The 22,715-nt window shown below is 43.3% G+C and overlaps 1 protein-coding gene across 1 annotated transcript in view; it reads left to right on the forward strand.

Moving 5' to 3' along the window:
- Positions 1-22,715, forward strand: part of LOC126456655 (reversion-inducing cysteine-rich protein with Kazal motifs-like) — a 219,090-nt gene that overhangs the window by 43,685 nt on the left and 152,690 nt on the right. Inside the window, exon 2 of the mRNA XM_050092399.1 lies at positions 14,254-14,306. Coding sequence (XP_049948356.1) covers positions 14,254-14,306 — 53 coding nt within the window. The remainder of the gene's footprint in view (positions 1-14,253; positions 14,307-22,715) is intronic.

Here is a 22,715-nt window from a genome sequence, read left to right on the forward strand (position 1 = left end):
AAACCAATTTAAAAATCTGAAATTTGTTTTCAGAGTGGAAGCTATGAGCCGGCAAGTGGCCGAGCGGTTCTAGGCGCTACAGTCTGGAACCGCGCGACCGCGACGGGCACAAGTTCGAATCCTGCCTCGGGCATGGATGTGTCTGATGTCCTTAGGTTAGTTAGGTTTAAGTAGTTCTAAGTCTAGGGGAGTGATGACCTCAGACGTTAAGTCCCATAGTGCTCAGAGCTATTTGAACCATTTTGGAAACTGTGAAATTTTTCTGTTCATTACGGTACATCCAGGTAGATATAAAAAGAAATGGATAAAAAGTAGCATACGACTTACATGGAATCAATTTCGCTGTTCTCACTTCGTGAGCAGGTCAGAACTTAGACTTCAGTCCGGAACGGCACTGCTGCTGTGGTCGAAGGTTCGAATCCTCCCTCGGACATGGATGTGTGTGATGTCGTTAGCTTAGTTAGGTTTATGTAGTTCTAAGTTTAGGGGACTGATGACCTCCTATGTTAAGTCCTATAGTGCTTAGAGCCATTTGAACCATTTGAACCAGAACTTACAAAAATGAGATCTAAAATTTTCATTAATTCATTTAATTATAGCAGGTGATGAGACTGTGTAGGTGACAGCAGTTCGCATGGATACACGAAGGACAGTCGTTTTAGTTGGGTGAAGCTTGTAATGGTCGCCTAGTCGTAGATATTGCTAATCACTATAATCGCACTATTTCACTCCCACTTACGGAGCTTGTTAGCACTTGATGTTAGGTTTGCACCATTAAAATGCATTGTGGTAATCGCTGCTGCTTGCTGGATCGCTGCTGTGTCTCGATGCTGATGCTGGCTCTAAATCTGGTTGTCTAGGGTTAAAAACATGAGGTCCCGTGTTTTTTATGTGCTTTTGATGATAAAGAACGAGCGAAACCAACAAATATGTAAACTTCAAATATTTATTACTCTGGTGGCCAACTTAATCCCACTGTCCACCAAAGACCATGACACAACAAAAGTGGTACTTCCTTTACATGTTCTTTGCATTGTTTATCCACCTCAAACAATAACACACAAAGAGACATTCCAACTGCGCCCCCGACCCCTCTTGCTGCTGGTATTTATAACATTGTCAAAGAACTACTAAAAAGAGATATAGTTTATAAGTCACATGTACATCTGTTATCATAATTTGTGCAGAAAAGTTATTAATTTGCATCGAGTGACATAATTTAACAGGTTATTAAAATGACAGACATATTTGTTGACTTGACAGAATAATTCTTTGTTACAAAAAGGCCGTTTTTTAGAAGTTTGTCAACTGACTTCTCTAATTTGCATAAATAAGTAAATAACATGAATTATTAAGAACTACATTGGTTTTCGTCTAAAATAGGATTGATTACGTGAATACTGAGTGAAAATGCTCCTAGTGAACAAATAGGTTTCACTGGGTGATTTTTATTTAAGGAGATCCAGAATACCTAAGTTGGCCACTATTTTTCGTACCTCATATTAATTATTTAAGATGAACTTCGTGTTTTTACATGATGACATTTCCTGTATCAGTGATCAAGTGATATTAACTTTTGTGTGGGTCAGTTATTCAGTATAATTTAATGGGTTGACTGTTTATGGAGACATGTTATGCAATCATTGTTAACATACACAATAACTTTTCTATAATCATAAATACTCGTTAAACTGGTTGAATTTGAAGGGTATCGCATACTTCGGTAAAGTAAAGCCTTTAATATGTTCCGTTACAAGCTGGAGCTAAAATTCAGTAATGAAATGCTTACCTCCTAGCCACAAACACTGCGCTGATATTTAATATAGAGAATCGGGCTGCGGAAGTGACCACAAAGATCTTGCGTAACGATTTCTCTCTGCTTGTGAGACCGGTTCTCTTTTCACCACCCGAGACCCGACCGGCTTGTAAAGTGTGCTGCGTGACAGTCTCCTGACAGTGTATTAACTGGAGCTGCTTTTGAGGTATCACTGTGGGGACTCTGCGTCTCTATTCAGTGTAGCGCTTTGTCATGGCCCCACATTGTTCTGATATAAATAGACTGTTGACTTCTGGCTTTTCCGATCGGTTTAGCTAATCACGCATATGAGATCTCAGCAATGATTGCCTTTTAAACCTGGTAGGCACGGAAGACACTGTTCAAATGCTAACTGCGTATGTGAATTATATGACATCTTAGTAACTGGCCGTAAACACTCCACTCCCATATATAAGACAAATTCAGACGTCTAATTCCCTTATAAAAGAGATAATTTATTAAAAATTTGATGTCAGACATGTAATAAATTTATCGTTGAAGGTGCAAAACAGTATTTCCATATAGGGGATGTTCAATAAAACACCTTTCAGACCGTCAATTTTCAACCTTATATTATTTGGCAGCCAGTTTCAGCGCTTCACTACGCAATCTTCAGGCCCCTGACCGACATGTAGGAAGAATCTATCTCGCTTGTGATCAAAACAGAGGCCAGCAATACCGGTATTAATAGATATTTGTTACAGTGATCGCTTTAACCATCACCTGATCACAAGCGGGGTAGATTCTTCCTACACGTCGGTCAGGGGCCTGAAGATGGAGTAGTAAACCCTGAAACTGGTTGTCAAATAAAATAAGGTTGAAAATTGACGGCTAAAGGTGTTTAATTTGACATCCTCTTTCGAAGAGCCGAGTCCCGCAACCATCTCTAAAAGAATGGGCATACGGTGTATTTCCATTTGTTTTACTTTTAGGATATTCACCCATAAACCAAAGAAAAAAATTAGAAAACAATTGAGATTGTGTTTAAAGCCCGTTTGAAGTCACAAAGTAATCTCCTTATTAAACATTCGCTGAGTATAATGTGAGTAATTTGCGTCCCATCTTAAGAAAAACTAGTTTTCAAGTATCTCAACGTATATGACGTCATATAACCGTAACAGTGTGTTGTACAGTGATATAATTTTTCATTTACTTTCTGTGGTACACAATGAAACTGTCTGCAAAATGTGTTACAAATAGACTTTGTAGTAAAGAAGTGAAAAGTAATACGTCACGCCTGAAGCCGAACCTCCGTTACATGAAGGAGGAGGAGGAGATTAGTGTATAACTTCCCGTCGACAACGAGGTCATTAGAGACGGAGTGCAAGCTCGGGTGAGGGAAGGATGGGGAAGGAACTCGGCCGTGCCCTTTCAAAGGCACCATCCAGGCATTTGCCTGAAGCGATTTAGGGAAATCACGGAAAACCTAAATCAGGATGGCCGGAGACGGGATTGAACCGTCGTCCTCCCGATTGCGAGTCCAGTGTGCTAACCACTGCGCTCCATTACATGAAGAGAGAAGATGTAGTAAGCGATAGATGTGTAACTCTTCATAATTTTGAGGTGGTTGATAACGAGTAAGGGTTTCGAAAATGCTTGAAATTATTTGTAAAGGATGTTGGAAGCCTCTAAATGGTATCACTATAAAAAATTGAATTAATATAGTCTAGATAATTTGTGCATCGAGGGTCACGCTGTAGCAAGACGTACACACATTTCGTAACTTTAAGACCTCACTTATTGTGTGAAGACTTTAAAATAAGATAATAATTTATCTGTGCCGACTCCAGCACTAACTGACAATTAAAAGTGGTACTGAAGTTCAAGGGTGTTTGCCTATCTATATTTGTTGCACTGAAGGACTTCAGGGCTCTTTCCCCATCTGACTTCTAGTATGGCTGAATGAGATTTAGAAGACTAGCTTTTGTAGTTTATCTAAATCATGTTTGCATGTATGACTGTTTTGTCTGTAACCGTTATCTCCTAAATTCTCTGGTTGATGTTGAGACTGGTTCAAATGGTTCAAATGGCTCTGAGCACTATGGGACTGAACTGCTGTGGTCATAAGTCCCCTAGAACTTAGAACTACTTAAACCTAACTAACCTAAGAACAGCACACAACACCCAGCCATAACGAGGCAGAGAAAATCCCTGACCCCGCCAGGAATCGAACCCGGGAACCCGGGCGTGGGAAGCGAGAACGCTATCGCACGACCACGAGATGCGGGCGAGTTGAAATTGGTCGCTTGTCTGAAGCATCAGGTTCAAAATGGTTCAAATGGCTCTGAGCACTATGGGACTTAACTTCTGAGATCATCAGTCCCCTAGAACTTAGAACTACTTAAATCTAACTAACCTAAGGAGATAACACACATCCATGCCCGAGGCAGGATTCGAATCTGCGACCATAGCGGTCACGCTGTTCCAGACTGAAGTGCCTCGAACCGCTCGGCGACCCCGGCCGGCGAAGCATCAGATGGTGAATTAGATGGTGGGTTGAAGTAGGTGTCTTTTCATAGAGTTTTTCTGATTTTCTTTTAATGTAGGTGTAGACTGATGGTTCTTCTAAAAGGTCTTTAATGTCTGTCTGCATCGGCGATGACCCGGGGGATTCTGTTTTGGAGTCTCTGAATTAGTTGTAGATGTCGGTCTGCTGCCAGAGACCAACCTTCCGATCCACATAGAATACTTTGGAGGATAACAGACCTGTACAGTCTTAGTTTCGTTTCTATGCTAAGTCCTCCACTTTTTAGGAGTGGGTGCAGTTGGATAAAAGCAGTGCAACCTCTGCTTCTGGATCTGTCTATCTGCTTTGCGAAGGTTAGGCGTTTGTATAGTACATTGCCGTGATGTGTAACTCCAGTACTATATGAGTTGCTCCATTCTATTTCTTTGTCGGCTACAAAAATCCGTGTGTTTGGAGGAGTCAACCTCCTCGTGAACATAACTGCTACGGACTTCTCAGGATTGATCTTTATTTTCCAAATGTTGCACCATTTCATGATTTTGTCCAAGTTCTCTTGTGGCTTTCTTGCTGTCAGATTGGGGTTGCTGCTACTCCAGCAAACAGCCGTGTCATCGTCATACAGCGCTATCTTACCACCTGCCAACTTTGGCACGTCATTGGTGTTTAGCGAGTATAATATGGGGCCAAGAACTGAGCCCCGCGGAACTCCTGCCGGCGTCCATGATCTGACGTGGTATTTCCTCCCTGTCAGAAACGAGTCAGTCGCAATGATGATATGTCCTGCAATGTCTAACTGGGATAACTTGTATATTAAGCAATCTTGCCAGACTTCGTCGAATGCTTTCTCGATACCGAGAAAAAACTGCTGCTGTGCCGTGTTTCCGGTCTCTCGCCCTCCATATGTGTTCCACCAGAAGCAGGGATCGATGGATGGTGCTGTGTCCACGGCGGAATCCAAACTGCTGAGGGCTGATTGTGTTATTGTCTCATAGGAATCCGGTTAGGCACTCTAGTACTTTCCCTATAAAGCACAGGAGTGAGATGGGTCTACAGCTTTGTGGAAGGACAAGATTCTTATTGGGTTTAAGTATGGTTACAACCTGAGCAGTTTTCCAGGCTTTTGGGAAGTAGGTTAGGGGAAGGTACTGGTTGTATAGTGTGGTGAGGTAGGTGATTGCCTTAGGAGGCAGGTGTTTCAGGTATGGGATACGGACCTTGTCAGGACTGGGGAATTTATTATTCCCAAAGCGTCTGATGTAGGCACACATAAGTCGATCGGATACAGGGGTACATTCGGTATCTGGCCTCTCTTGCCTCAATTGAGCCACTCGTCCGTTTATTATTTCTTCCTGCCTGTCACGGAATTGTGACTCTAACGATGTCGCCAGTAATTCTTCTTTATCCTCGTCGACATACACTAGCCCATCAGGACCACAGAGTGGTCTGTCTACCATTTTCCATACTTCGATCATTTTCTGTTCTGCGTTCCTGAGTTTCTCTTCCCAGCAGAGGCCTCTGTGCTCTATCAGTCTTTCCTTCACCTGGGCTTCAAGTCGCCTAAGCAAACGACGATCGGCAGGATCGCGATAGCGTTGCCAGTCCCTCCTCAGGGGCCGCTTGGTGACTATCAGGTCCCAGATATCAGGGGGCAGGTCCCTGGCGCCAGGCTCGGTGGCAAGCCTGGTGATTGTCTGTCGAGCACAGGTCTGGAGGACGTTTGTGAAGTACTCTACTGATGTGTCTACCTCCCCTTCATTCCGCATTTGCGGAATGTCAAATGGTTCAATTGGCTCTGAGCTCTATGGGACTTAACTGCTATGGTCATCAGTCCCCTAGAACTTAGAACTACTTAAACCTAACCTAAGGACAGCACACACATCCATGCCCGAGGCAGGATTCGAACCTGCGACCGTAGCGGTCGCGCGGCTCCAGACTGTAGCGCCTAGAACCGCTCGGCCACTACGGCTGGCCTGCGGAATGTCCTCCAGGTATTGTCCTAACAGGGCGGTATATTGTTCCTAGTTAGTCTGATATGTTGTGTTTGCCATCCTCCGGATTGTCTCTTCGACATTGGCTCATTCCAGGATAACCGGGTTGTGGTTTGAGTCCAGCTCGTAATGGACTGTTGGCGCAGCCCTCCAAGGCAGTCTCTTGCACGAGAAGACATCTTGGATGTATGGTGCATGGTCAGGGTTGTAGGGGATGGGAGTAGGCTCGTGGGGAGCAATTATCCCCACATGAGGATTGCTCCCGATAAACCTTCTCAATCTCCAGCTGCGCGCATTTCAAGTGTTGCACCCCCAGTCCACACTTTTAGAGTTCAGGTCCCCTGCTATTATGACTCTTTTGCAGATGCCGATCAAGCTCTGAAGGTCCTGTGCGCCGAAGTTACTATGCGAGGGTTTATATGCCGACACTATTTTAACTATGTGATTGCCGACTTTTAATTGTATACCGGCCGCCTCGACCATGGCCAAATTTGGCATATCGATTGTCTGGTGACAAATCCTCCGCTTCACAAGGACAGGGACTCCTCCGCCTGCGCGGTCTTGCCTGCCAACCCTGTGTACGGAATAGTTTCGCACCTTCAATCGATCGGTCGGCGTTAGATGCATCTCCTGAATGCAGGTTATATCTATGGCGTGCCGGTCTAGGAAAAATTGTAACTGTTGGATCTTTGAGGATATGCTGTCTGCATTCCATGTTGGTAGTCTGAACTCTCTTGTACCGTTAAGGTTCTTTAAACAAGAGTGTCATAGGTGCTTCATCGATTACTAGCATCTTTGCGTATCTATCTTTCGCAGCTCGGACCGCCGCTATGGTCTCTCTCACTTTCTGGACTACTGCTCCCAGGTCTCACCCCGCGAACAACTTCCTTAGGTCTCCGAGTTCCCTCAGAAAACCTTCGAGATCGCCTGTGACTGCTCCTGCGCTGGGGCTACAGTTTCGTTTGTTGTTACAGGTGCCTGATCCGGAACTTGCGGTGAGGGTGAAGCCTGTAGTGTGGGTGGGGCAGGTATTAATGGAGCTGGGGGGAGGCTCGTCTCCTGCACGGTAGCAGGGGGTACCGCGGACACAGAGTGGGCGGTGGGAGCGGGCATAGCTGCCTTGTGTGGTCGCATACCCGGGAAACCTCTTGCTCGCCTTTCGAAGTTTGGTCGTTGGCGAGCTTGAACGCTTGATGCGGCTGTTGTTGCTGGGGCAGTTTCCCGCTGCCTCTGGTTTTGCATCAATCTTTGGTACACTTCACAGCCGCGGCAGTTAGCCGTGTGGGGGCCGTTACAATGGCACGGACGGTGGTTGCCACTCTCTGCTGCTTGCATAGCTTGGTAAGGTGGGGACCTGCACATTTAACGCATCTCGGCTGCAAGTTCCAGTTGTTGCTCGAGTAAATAAATTTCTGACACCTATGACACTGTCCAGGACCTTCCGGTTTATTATATCGTGCAAGAGCATGGGCTAGTGCAGGTTGCTAACACGCGGGGCAATGACGTAATAGTCCAATACAGCTGAAACGTCCCCTTTGAACAATTACACATGACTGTGCTTAAACTGACACACAATATTTTTTAGCGCAACGCAATCTGACGTTCAATAATCTCTACAAGAGAATGGCCCTGACTAACATTAACCTATACCTTTCATAAATCACTTACCTCACAAAAATCTTCGTTACTCAAACTACTGCAATACAGCGAGCGCCACTACTGCCAACTAAATAAAAGATTCAAACTACTGAAGGCACTAACTACTGATAGGCATAGTTAGCAAATGAAAGATTTTAATAGAGAACAAACAATGTATTTACCTTAATAGTGTTGAAAAATCACAATATACATAGCAGTTCATGATATCCAGTTTTACAAATTTCAAAACTCAGCCATTTCTCTCCCCGCATCCACCACTGCTGGCGGCTCACCTCCAACTGCGCAACGCTACGCGCTGCTAACATCCATCTGCCCAACACTACAATGGCAGACAACAATGCAAAGTAGCCACAGGCTCCACACAGCACAGCCAGTGATTTTCATACAGAGGTGACGTTACCAATAAAAAAACCTAAACAGCCTACTTACACAGCAGTAAGCAATGCCCTTCCTTATCAATTTCGGCATAGCTATCACATGACGAGAAACGTCTTTCCCTCCGCTTCCCAGCTCCCTTCCCCCCATTAAAAGCTTAGCGCTAAAACGGAACAGCCAAACACAACATGATATTTTAGCCACCAGTCAAAATGTAGTCTCTGAGTTACCAACTTGGCTACACTCAAATATATGTGAATCATCACTTTTTTTTGCACCATGTTTAAAACTGGTCCTCGGAAAAGTCCCGTAGGAAGTGTATCTTGCAGTAATTTCGCATGTAAACCACATCAGCAGAACACACACATACACACATCCGACAAAACTGCTGTGAACTCTCAAATTAAGTGCCCAGTGACATTTTCATGCCTAAATAGTTACAAAACACATGTGGCAAAAAAATAACATGTTAATGAAAAGTTGACATTTCATATTAGGCCTAAATGAGGCGATGGAGCAAAACTAACCTGATCAGTTTTATAGCTGCAGAAAGCACATAAATGCTGAAGAACTAAGCGTAGCTCGAAAGCACACAAACGAATAGGTACTGGAAGAATTCAACTAATCCCATTTTGAGGGCAGCTCATGGTGTAAGGTACAAAAGACCCTCAAATGATTTCCTCATCGAAATTTTTCTATGATGCTTGGTGCCTCCATATCCAAAATACGTAAAGGAGTTTAGAATTTCAGTCTGATGCTTTGTTATTGGTAGTTCTTAAAACGTACTGTCATCGCCAAATGTTTTCACTTCTTTTTCAGTAATGTTTCACCTTAGTAAGCACCAATCTAGACGGAATAAGTTAATCCATCCTCTACACTAGAAAATGACAGTTGATGATACTGATTGGCAATTATTACTTTTTATAGATACTAGTTTCCAACATTTAGGAACGAATGACGTCAGCAACTGTATGGTTTACCAAATTATGCAATAAATCACAGAGAACCGTCGGAGGTTCAATATGAATTTCCTTTATCGCTTGAAGAATAATTCTGAGCTTAAGCCGATGATTGAATCATCCAATAAGCTAGGCAATAACAAACAATACGGCAGCTACATAACTGCTGATTCTAGTCATACACATCGTCTAAAGCAATGCAGGGCTAAACTTCATCGCCTATGACTATGTTCAACAGAAAATTGGCACGATCAGCCTTGTATTCCGCACAGATACGCCTTCGTCGGTTTTCGTGATCCTCTGTTAGGTGATGAGGAATCCAGCGGATATACTCTTTTGAGTACCCCAAATGGTAGATGAATGTGTCAGGGCTACTTACAAATACTTCCAGATAAGTAGCTATGTGGTTGATTGCGCTCCGTCGATAATCTGTAATGAGAGTGTCATCACGTCCCAATGTTGCAGGAGTCACAGTTGTGTGCGGCCGACCGGAAGGTGAGAGATAGGAAACGTTTGCGCGATATTCTTGCGATAGTGACGGACTCACCATGCTTTCGTTCATTGGCATGTTTCCGTAGATATTCTGCAAGCGTCTGTGAATATCTGAGTTTTCCACCAAAAGAAACTCACTGATAACTTTCTGCTTGGAACGCACCTTGGTTACAGATGCCATTCTAAACGCTACGTGTTGCACCGCCATCTGAATTTTTAGATATAAATTAAGGGGAAAAAAACCTTAAACATTTGTGTCATGCAATATTTTGTGTAATTTAATATCGTGTACAGACATCTTTTATTAACCTGACACGTCCCACATCATTACGAAGTGTCGTATTCATGATCTATGGAACAAGTATTAATCTAATCTAATCTAATCTAATCTACCCGAACTTCGTCATCCTATGGGGACGGAAGCGCGAATATTTCACGATGTCGCACAACAAATTCCACATTTTCTCAACCGAAATTAGCAGATAGAAGAATGTGTTACAGTATTAACTCAACGCCCTCCTTATTTTTTGGTTTTAATAAAGTCATGTATCAGATTCCATAAATGTCTTTAATTTTTCAGGTAAAGCCAACACAAAAATTTAAGTTTTACTAGTAGGTCACTTTTCACATTAAATGCCACTTTCAATATTTTCAGGTTCAGGAACCAGCTTACATATCAGTATGATTTTGCAAAATATGTTCTGAGTAAAAGTCAACGAAAGTTAGCGAAATTTGTATTTAAAAACATTTAGCTTCGTCGTAAAGTACCCCCCCTCGTTAGAGAGCTTTATTGAAAGTGCGTTGGTATTGCTAAGTGTCCGTTAAAAGATATTTTACGGTACTAGACCTTACTTACTGAAAAAGTATGTTGTTAATCTAAGTCCACAACAATTTATGAATTTTGCTTTCATTCAATTTTTTGGGGGGTGGGCATCAAGAACGGCTGCCCTCCTTGGTAATCCACGTCATGTGAAGTACGTTGGAATTGCCAAAGTTAACTGAACATATGCCGAATACTGCTGTAGGTAGTGAGGGCCAGTTGATATGGTGACCACCGTTAACTGAATGCATAATGGAAAATATTCGGGGGGGGGGGGGGGGGTTAGTAAGATTGAGTTGAGATGGGATTCCTTGTGTAAACATTGTAGCTTTCGTCTAAAGTTGTTTTACCACGTAACCTGAAGTAGGGCAAAATCATTTGTAATAAAAAGAAATAATTGCCAATCAGTAACATTATTTAAATATTTCTGGTGTAAATAATGCTTTACCATATACCCCCTAAATCAGTACTTGCTAAGGTAAAAAATTGCTGAAAAACTTGTAGAGGCACCACGGGATAGAGTTCGTTTCATGAACCACCAATAACATAGCATCAGATTTAAGTTCCAAGAACTTCTACATATTTCAGACACAAAGATATCCTCGGAACGCCTAAGAAGCATTATAAAACAATTTATATGTGGAAATATTTAGGTCTAGGGACCGATGACCTCAGCAGTTTGGTCCCTTAGAAATTCGCACACATTTGAACGTTTTGATATTTTGCATCATATGGAATGGCTCTTTACTGAGAAAGAAATAATAGAAAAGCGTTGCCCTTACTATACTGCTGAGAGAGCTTCGTCATACACGACTTGAATGTCCGAACAAATCTTTCTGTTAGTCCGTTCGCTTCTACATAAAATGGTGCGTGCTGAAAGTGTGAAAAGCAATTCCTTTCATAAAAAATGTCTGACCTCTTGAGAGGAAAACTGAGTGCTGTTGTTAGTAATTATTGCTTTCGGCAGTCGTTCAAGAGCGAAGATCCTTGGAAAATCTTGAGTTGTTTTCAGAGACATAATCGATGACATTTGGATTACAACATGAAATTTTTATGGTTAACTGGTACAGTTTACTGTCGACTGTATAATGTACCGTCCTTGAATTTGGCGGCGTTATAATAACATTGCCATGTGGGCAGTAGTTAATTATATGGTACTAAAGCTGAAACCAAGGAATTTGGAGCCGTATAAATATCAATATAAATTCAATAAGGATAGAGCTGCTGCAATAAATTAGAATTCGTGCTGCGGTCGGGATTTGAACCCGGTTTCAACTCCTGGCCGTGGCACAAATTTTAATTCATTTCTTCAGCTTCTATCCTTTCCGAAGATAAAGTTGAGACTCATATGTCTCCAGGAAAATCAGATCAATACATTGAAATGTTACGAAGTCTTTTCTGATGAAATTCGAGTGAAGTGCAGCTTTATCCGGACGTGAATCGTGGATGATAAACAGTTCTGACAAGAAGAGAACAAAATCATTTGAAATGTAGTGCTATAGCAGAATGCTAATGATTAGACGAGTAAATCGAGTGCCTAATGAGAATGTACCGAAAAGAACTGGAGGAAACTGAAATTGACGGCGCTATTTCGTTAAAATAGTGAATCGATTGATAGGACACTTCTTAAGGCATGAAGCAGTCATCAGTTTGGTAATGCAGGGAAATATGGGGAGAGGAGGGAGTCGTTAAAAATTGTAGGGGGAGACCAAGGGATGAAAACAGACTGAAATGGATATAAGAGGTGGTAGTTATCCGGGGTTGAAGAGGCTTGCACAGGGTAGACTAGCGGAGAGATCTACATTAAACCAGTCTTCGGGCTGATGGCCACACAAACGACAACAACAGCAACTTAAAATTCATCGTAAGATGGAAACCAATAGTAAAACTAAAATAATTTCGATAGCAGTTCTTGGTGGTAATCAAATATACTTTCTGGTGGTACCACGTGCACAAACCTTTCTGTGCGAGTAACGTCCATGTTCATCGCTAGGCATCTACGAGGGTAATCCCAAAAGTAAGGTCTCCTTTTTTTTTATCAGTACAGAACTCTATTTGTCAGGCAGTTGGTCACACTGTTATAAAGAGTGTTCATGCGCTGTGTGTAAACATGCGCACGCCGCGCTGAGGCGCTCAGTCTTGGCTTGGTAGCCGTTGAGAATGCAGCTCCCGTTGGATGTTACAGCCAAGTGCGAATTGTGCGCAGTTACTCGTTTTTAAACGCAAAGGGCACTGCGGCGATTGAAATCCATCGCCAACTGGCGGAAGTGTATGGTGAGTCGAGCATGGATGTCTACAATGTTCGCAAGTGGCGTGGAGAGTGTGTGGCTGGTCGGACCGAAGTTCACGACGAACAAATGAGCGGGAGGCCGTCAGTTTCTGAAGAGACAGTGTTGAAGGTTGAGCAAAGCACGCGTCAAGATCGGCGTATCACCCTGGATAATCTCTGCACTTTGGTTCCTGAGGTTTCCCGAAGCACTGCTCACAGAATTTTAACGGAAACATTCAACTACCGGAAGGTGTGCGCAAGATGGGTGACACGCATGCAGACTGAGGACCACATGCGGCAACGAGTTGATGCTTCCCGCGCATTTCTTCACCGCCTTGCAGCCGAACAGGACGACTTTCTGGACTCAACTGTCACGGGCGTGAAACCTGGGCATACCACTTTACACCTGAGACCAAGCAACAATCACGCCAGTGGCGGCATCTTTCTTCGCCAAAAGCCGCTGAAATTCAAACAAAGTGTGCTGGTAAAGTCATGACAACCGTTTTTTGGGATCGGAAAGGTGTATTGTTGGTCGACTTCATGCTCACTGGGACCACAATTAACGCCGACAGGTACTGTGAGACTCTGAAAAAACTCAAACGGGCAATTCAGAACCGAAGAAGAGGAATGTTGAGCAAGGGTGTACACATTCTCCATGCCAACGCTCGCGCACACATCGCTCGGCAAACTGTTCAAATCAAATGGCTCTGAGCATTGTGGGACTTAACATCTGAGGTCATCAGTCCCCTAGAACTTAGAACTACTTCAACCTAACCAGCCGAAGGACATTACACACGTCCATGCCCGAGGCAGGTTTCGAACCTGCGACCGTAGCGGTCGCGCGGTTCCAGAGGCAAACTGTTGCTCTCCTGTAACAGTTTCAGTGCAACATAATCACCCACCCACACTATAGACCTGAACTGTCGCCCTGTGACTGTCACCTGTTCCCTAAGTTAAAAGAACATTTGGCCGGAAAGCGATTCAGCGCTGACGACGAGGTGAAAGAAGAGGTTCGTAACTTTCTGAACAGTATGGCGGCGAACTGGTATGACATGGGCATACAAAAACTGCTACAGCGTCTACAAAAATTCATCGACAGAACTGATGATTATGTCGAAAAATAGCAAAATGTTCGAGCTGTAAACTGATGTAAAGCATTGTAGAAATGAACAGCTCTATAAAAAATAGGAGATCTTACATTTGGAATTACCCTCATGTGCTGCAGTTAGCTATTAAGACGCTAATTGGGCTTACACGTAGGCCATCAGTAAATTCACCACATTCAAAGCAATTCACTTTGCAAATCGACATATGAGCCTTTAAAAGCCACAAGTTGTCTCTGTACTTTGCATGAATCTACGCTGCTGTGATGATAACAGCGGTAACGCTTTTTTTGTATCTTTTGCAGAGTCCGCCTGCTGTTCCTTAGCCACCGGCTCGTGTCGTTCTGTGTGCCAGGAGGTGAGTACACCAGCCATCGAGCTCCTGCACCACATTACTTCCGCTAGTGGCTTTGCGTCATTTACGGAACTCTACTGCTCTGTCAGTTGAAACTATTACAGGAAGGTTAGAGCACAAATAATGTGGAAGGATTTCTTGTCTGGGATTTTTCTCCCTTTTATTGGATAAAGGCTATTTCAGGTACGACCACACATTTTCCCGGAGTTGGCACTTCGTATGGACCAGCTAATTTCCCCAGTAACTGCCTCAGAGTGCTCGTCGCATGTCCCCTGAGATAAGCGGTTGTAAGGTGCCTCTTACGTGAGGAAGACATTTTTACCGGTTTTAATAAATTATTGTCCCTTACTGATGTATTCACGCTAGTTAAGAAGTGCTGTAGTCCGTAGCCGGTCATGAGTCGGAGAGCATTTCCCACGCTGGCTGGCTAGGTGACGAAGCGACCATATGTCGCGCGTAGTGGGGTGGGGCTCGGCGCTGGACCGTAGCGACAAGCGTCAGCCTGGGAAATATACATGACGGGAAGTACCGCCATCTTGGCGCCAAAGTCACCGATTTTATTGACTTATATTTAATAATTAAAGTAATCTATGACAACATGAATACGAGGAGGAGTCTCTGGATGTTTAAAACTATTTATCATAATTTTGCCTCGTTACAATTCACGCCCGTTCATTAACAAATGCATATCTTAGTAAGTGGGAACAAGATCGGAAATTCACGAACTGTGACGAAACTAGTAAGAGATACGGACTGCGCGCCAAAGTCGGCAGTCAGCGTTAAGAGATATTCCTGTCTTGTTCGATGGTAGCCATGCTCTCGGTTACGAGTAGTTTGTGACATGAGTGTTTCATTATTGATCTAATAGGAATAAAAGTGATATTACGACATTCTGAATGTTAATTTCGAGTAAATAGATACCCCAAAGTTGACCGACAGCAATTTCAGATAACTAGCTTCCACCGACAGAGACATCCAATGCGCCAGTGAAGAATCTGCACGGGACGACATTTACGAGAGCTGCACCGCGCACAGGTAGGAGGAAATCCGACGACACGACCCACCAAGGCAGATCAAGGAAGGTCCGACTTACACTCGCAAATTTCGGGTGGAAATGCTGACCAGTCATACTGTACGTCACATATACCACGCTCTATGGACTCGCGGCAAAGCTGTGTAATAACAGCATCAGTTTAGAAGCGAGGGGATCTTGCACGGTGCAACTAAATTTCACTTACTTTTGCTCACAGCAATTGCTAGGAAAGAGGTCCCACTGCATCAAGAGCAGCCCGACACGTTCAGAACACGTTGTAGCTGGCCGCTGTGGCCGAGCGGTTCTAGGTGCTTCAGTCCAGAACCGCGCTACTGCTACGGTCGCAGGTTCGCATCCCGTCTCGGGCGTGGATGTGTGCGATGTCCTTAGGTTAGTTCGGTTTAAAAGTAGTTCTAGGTCTAGGGGCAGATGACCTCAGATGTTAAGTGCCATAGTGCTTAGAGCCATTTCAACCATCTGAACATGTTGTAGAGCACTTGACGAAATTCCGGCTTTCGATATGCTAGATAAGCTGAATGCTGTCTCCTAACTCGTCGAGTGTATGAAGATTGTTTGCACGCTTCTTATCATTTTGCATCCGCCGAAGACTGAAATCAAATGGGTTCAGGTTTGTAATACAAGGATGGCACTCAACTATCCGTCGTTAGAAATCCCTTGTAATACGTGTACTGACGTAGTTGCATTGGCCTTAAGGTGCGCGAGCATTATCCTATACGAAATAACAGTGTATCTTTATGTTATCTGATATTTCTCTGAATAATCGTTACATTACATTGTTATTTACTTTAAACCTCTACATCAGTACTCCGCAAGCCACCTGAAGTATTGTTTCGGAGGTTGCTTCTGGTACTACTAACTCTTTCTTGTTCCATCCCTATTCCAAGAATGATTGCCTCCACTAATTTGACAAATTTTCTCATTGTGGTCATTTCGCTATACATACGAGGTGTGACAATAAAGAAATGAGACTGATGTGAAAAAAACTGTTGCTTGCCGTTTTAGTCAAATTTAGTGTTGTCTCCTTCAAAGTAGTTCCCTTCTGATTGCACACACTTTTTCCAGCGCTTCTGCCATTGATTGTAACATTTCTGGAACTCATCTTCTCTAATATCCTCCAATAATATCGTCACAGCTTTTTGGACATCTTGTGTTGTTTCAAAATGGTGTCCCTTGACAACCGTTTTGACTCTAGGAAATAGAGGAAAGTTCCACGGAGCGATATCTGGTGAATAAGGTGGCTGTGGTAGTACTGAAATTTGTTTTGAGGTTAAAAATAGCTGTACTGACAGAGCGTATGGGATGGCGCATTATCGTGACGCAGAATCCGATTGTCAGCAATGCTGGCACGAACACGTAGAACTCTTTTATGAAGTCTTTCTAAAACTTCTTTGTAGTAATATTGGTTAACTGTTTGTCCACGAGGCACCCACTTTTTATGAACAATTCCCTTGGAATCAAAGAAGCACATAAACATGCATTCATATAACTTTTCACTTTGACTTGCGAGGTTTTTTTGGTCTGGGTGATCCCTTTGAGCACCATTGCGAACTTTGGCGTTTTGTCTCTGGATCGTGCTGAAAAAACCAACATTCATCAACAGTGATAACACGGCTCAACAATTCTGGATTGATTTCCGAACAGATCGGCTGCCACATTTTTCCGTGTTTCTCGCTGTTGTGGTGTGAGATTTTTGGGGATCATTTTTGAACAAATCTTTCTCATATCGAGATTTTAGGTTATTATTAGACGAACCGTTCCTCGACTGATGTTCAGTTCTTCTGCAATCATTTTCACGGATAATCTTCGATCAGATCGTACGAGTTCACGCACCCTGATCAAGTTGATATCCGTCCGTGAGGTTGATGGTCGTCCACTGCAGTCTTCATCTTCAATATTCGTTCTAAACATTTTATGTCAACGAAAAACTTGAGCACTTGACACAACCTCCTCTCCAAAGCCTTCTGAAGCTTACCATAAGTTGTCGTCGCGTTTTCTTTTAGCTCAAAAAGAAATGGCATACCGTTGCGCAATAGTATGCGGTTTCATTTCCGTGACGAGAGACACAAACACGTGTTAACTTACTACAGCACAACTCACGACTGAACAGTGCATCGATGTGCTGCTTTGAACTAGAAGCAGCTTATAGACCAAGGTCAAAGATATTGTGCCTACGCAAGCCTGCAGGGTTGTAACATCTTGCGAAGAAAATCAGTCTTATTACTTTATTGTCGCACGTCGTATATGGGAGGAAGTAATAAATTATCCGACTCCTCTCGGGAAGTACTCCCTCGAAATTTCAATAGTAAACCTCTCCCGGAAGCAAAGGCCTCTCTTGTAGCGTCTGTCATTCTAGTTTGCTGAGGATCCGTTAACACTCCCGTGCGACTAGTCCATCCCGTGACGAAACGCAACGCTCTCAGACTGACGAACAAGACCCAAGATCTAAAAAGTGCCTTGTGAGTCACTTTTTTAGTGCCTGAATTCATCCTACGAATTGGAGTCTCGCTTCTGCTTTTCCTACTGTTTGTTTCATGCGGTCATTCTACTTAAGGTCTCTCCCGATAGATTCTCCTCGATGTTTTACCGTGGTTAAGATTTCCAGCAACTTGTCGTCAGCAGTCTAGTCATACAGTATTCTATTTATTTTCCTACGTGTGAGCAATAAGTTTTACTTTCTTACGTTCTGGGTCAACTGCCAGTCCATGCACCATTCAACAATCATCTGATGGTCCTTCCGGAAATCGTTACTGTCTTCCGGCGTTGCCACCTACTTAAAAATGGTTCAAATGGCTCTGAGCACTACGAGACTTAACATCTACGGTCATCAGTCCCCGAGAACGTAGAACTACTTAAACCTAACTAACCTAAGGACACCACATACATCCATGTCGGAGGCAGGATTCGAACCTGCGACCGTAGTGCCACCTTCTTACAGAAAATCGCATCATCTCCGATCAACCATAAAGAGACTCCGACGCTTCCTACTAGATTATTTATACATTTTGTAAACATTAACGGTTCTGTTACACTCCCTTTGAGTATTCCGAAACTTATCTTTACATCTGTCGATTTTGTTTCACTGAGTACGACGTGTTGAATTCTGTGTACAAGGAAGTCTGGAATCCAGTTGCAAATCTATTGCGACACTCGGTAAGCTCGTATTTTTTCACTAAATGGCGGTGCGGAACGGTGTCAAATGTCTTTCTGAAGTCGAGAAACAGGGTATCGGTCTAAGCGCAGATGTCTACAGCTCTATGGATCTCATGGACGAAAAGAGCGAGGTGAGTTCCGCAAGACCTTTGTGTGCAGAATCCATGATAGTTTTGTTACAGAGATTTTCGTTCTCCAAAGTGTCATAACACATGAGTGTAAACGTGTTCCATAATTGTACAGCAGATTGACGTCAACCATGTACGCCTATAATTATGTATATCTATCCTACGATCGTTTTTCGAGACGGAAATAACCCGCGCTTTTTACCAGTAGCTAGGTATCGTTCGTTGTACCAACGACCTGCGATAACTGATGCTAGAAGTGCAGCAAGTTCTTTGTTATAATCTCTATGAAATCTTACTGGCATCTCATCTGGCCCTGATTTCTTTCGGCTACAAAGCGATTTCAGTTTTTTCGAAGTTCATACGATCATTGAGATGAGGCACCCTGTTACGATCTTCTGCGGTGAAACAGTTTCGAAAGAGCTAATTCAGTATTTTTGCGCTTCTCTCTGTCATTTTCCCTGTTCGGTGTCATCATGATCACTGAGTGACTGAATACATAATTTCGAACAGCTTATTGATTTTACGTAAGACCAGAACTTCTTAGTGCTTTTACTGAGATCGGTTGACAAAAATTTTACTTTGGAAGTCATTAAACACTTTCCTCATTGCTTAAATTACTCTCATTTTCTCTTCTTTTAGGTTTTGTTCGTCATTTAGTTTTTGACTTTTCTTGAGTCTGTGATGATATTCTCTTTGTATACGTAGCAGTTTCTTAACGTGGTTATTAAACAACGGTGAAACTTTCCTATCCCTTAGAACCTCGCTCAGATCCTTCTTGTCTAAGGAATAATGAAAGATGCTTTTGAATTTCTTCCATTCGTGTTCCACGCCGTTGGCCGCAGAACTGTATATTTTTTATGTTGATTGACTACTCACACATTCTGCAGATTGTATCCTGTCACTCATTCTATCCAAAACTATTTTCCTACTTTTCTTGACATTCTTTATAGTATTCGTAATCACTGGTGCTATCACAGCCTTGTGGCCACTTCTTCTGTGTCAACTGCTGCGAGAAGTTCAGGTCTGTGTGTTGCTAGAAAGTCTAAGGCGTTACCTTCACCAATTGGTTCTCTAAATATCTGCTAGAGTAATTTTCGGACAAGGCATTCAGAATAATTTCACAACAGTCCCTGTTTCTGGCACCAGGTTTGGTAGCATGGCTTTCCCTACACATGACTAGCAAGTTGAAGTCAGTTCCTATTACAACGGCATGGTCAGGAAACGTACGTAAGATAGTCTGAGAGTTCTCTCTGAAGCACTTTACCACTGCAGCTGCAAACTTCCTACTTTCAATTGTAATCAAGAATTTAATGAAAAAGGTAACGGTAATGTTAATCAGAACACTGGAAAGAGCTGTGATCTAAATAACAATAAATTTATTCATTCTTAACACCACAAGACAAAAAATGGCTAAAGAAACGTCACAGAAACATTTTTATTTGACAAACGCTTTCACTAATATGCAATCTATAGTGAGCAAAGTGATCAGCTAGGGATCTTCACACGGCACTAACCAGAACTAACCTCTTTACCTGACTTCATACATGTGAATCCGTGGTATGGACCAAAAACTACGCTACTATCAAGCAGCTATACTCTACTATTCCAAAGAGAAAAATATGGTTCCAAAGAACAGTGTGCTGAGAAGCATATATTCGAGCCCCACGCCGTAGCGGCGAACACTTTACCCTCCTGCAGGTCAGGGCAGCACACTGCGATGTGCTAGGCGACTGGACTTATGGACGGCAGCAATCTGTTATTAATGGCTCGTGCCCTGAAAAATGTAAGTCCGCGGTCTCGCGTTCGGCTAATTCGGAGAGCAGGTACTTCCCTATGAGTCTCTGAAACCTTGACGTACATTATAGTTTCTTGATATTCCTTATGGTATCCGTAGTCATTGATGCCGTCACAGCCGTGTGGTCACAGGTGTCCAGCTGGACCAGTTTGCTGGTCTGCCAAATCATGTTTAGACGGCCGACTCAAAACAAATAAGTACACCCACGCTTCAATCATTGTGTGCGTGATGCAGGATGCAGTACCTCTGATGGTTCTGATGGTGACTAGTGCAGGCTCTAAGTGGCACACTAGCAAAGGACACAAGTCTCACTGTGCAGGTAAATACCTGCAGCTCTTTACCCGTGAAGCGCCAGTACAACAGTGTCCTCATCTTTTCTTCTCAGCTTTCCTCGCCAGCTCGGTAGCAAAGCACATTTACATCTTAGACTACTCCCACTTTAGCACAAGCCAGTCACGAGCTGGAGTGCGGCATTCGAAGCTTGGAGAGCGCCCCTTGCTCTGCATACACAGATTTGACCAGTCAGCTACTTTAAAGTTAACTTGGAGAAATGGAATAAAGGTTCAGATTGGGATTGGCAGCCTCTTTCCCACACATTTACGCCATTTCTTTGTTAAAGCATGACCTGGATGAAACCACAGCCCTCCATAAAAAATTCGTTATCTCCCCTGTTGCGTCCATTTCGAACTTTCCAAAGAACAGCCATTAACTCGCTAAAAGCCTCATGCCTTCACAAATATGTTTTGTAGCAGAGTCTGAACGTCTGGGCGCCACTGATTTGTCCCGACGAAATTCGCAGAAACACACAGCCATCTCATCAGCTTCCTACCTAAGAAGGGCCCATCCTCTTCTTTATAGCCGGTCTTCAATGCTCTGCCCATTTCAGCGGCGACTCCTCGGCGCTAGTCAGCCTACCTAGACGCGACCGCCGACCGACCGGCGCCATCCAACGTGTCTGCACAATGAGAACATGGAGCTTGGCAGTCTGCAAATGTTTTCAGCAAGGTTCTGCAGAAAAATGCTTCCCTTGGCCCTCAGCCACCATACACTTTTACAGCAGTCGCTGAAATTGGCACCCTCTTCCTTTGAACACAGGTAAAGCTTACCACTATTACTTCACCAGAGCACACAAGCAAGAGCGTTAACTACTGCCAACCATTTCATCATATGAAAGAAGTCTGATCATATCCAGGTATAGCAACCCGGTAATAAAGGTGTAGGATTCGTTATGAATAGGAAGGTAGGGCAGAGGGTGTGTTACTGTGAACAGTTCAGTGACCGGGTTGTTCTAATCAGAATCGACAGCAGACCAACACCGACAACGATAGTTCAGGTATACATGCCGACGTCGCAAGCTGAAGATGAACAGATGGAGAAAGTGTATGAGGATATTGAAAGGTAATGCAGTATGTAAAGGGGGACGAAAATCTAATAGTCATGGGCGACTGGAATGCAGTTGTAGGGGAAGGAGTAGAAGAAAAGGTTACAGGAGAATATGGGCTTGGGACATGGAATGAAAGAGGAGAAAGACTAATTGAGTTCTGTAACAAGTTTCAGCTGGTAATACCGAATACCCTGTTCAAGAATCACAAGAGGAGGAGGTATACTGGATTGTCAAAAAATGGACGAAAAAGAATTTCGTGTGGTGATTAAACATTACTTTATGAAGGCAAAACGCCCCAGGAGACTAAAGGGAAGCTTGACAAACATTACGGTGAATCTGCACCTTCGATTAGAACAGTTTATTAGTGCTTTCAAAATTTTTGGAGTGGCCATATGGGCACGAGTGCTGCTGAACGTTCTGGACGCCCTGTGGAGGTTACGACTACAGAAATCATTGATAAAATCCATGATATAGTGATGGGTGACAGAAGAGTTAAGGTGCGTGAGAATGCTAGTGCTGTGGACATCTCGAATGAACTGGTACATAATATTTTGCATAAACATTTGGACATGAGAAGAAAAATGGGTTCCGCGGTTGGTCACGTTTGACCAGAAACGGAATCGTGTGAAGTATTTGCAAGGACAGTTTGCAGCTGTTCAGGAAGAACCGCACGACTTTAAGCGTCGTTTCGTCACTGTGTATGAAACATGGATATATTACTATACTCCTGAGGCCAAAGAACAATCTAAAAAATGGGTTTCCAATGGAGAATCTGCACCAAAAAAGTCGAAGACCATTCCTTCGGCCGGAAAGTTTATGGCGACAGTCTTTTGGGATTAGCAAGGAATAATCCTCATCGACTATCTGGAAAAGGGTAAAACTATTACAGGTGCATATTATT

This window comes from Schistocerca serialis, chromosome 2, assembly GCF_023864345.2.
Source record: "Schistocerca serialis cubense isolate TAMUIC-IGC-003099 chromosome 2, iqSchSeri2.2, whole genome shotgun sequence".
NCBI lineage: Eukaryota > Metazoa > Arthropoda > Insecta > Orthoptera > Acrididae > Schistocerca > Schistocerca serialis.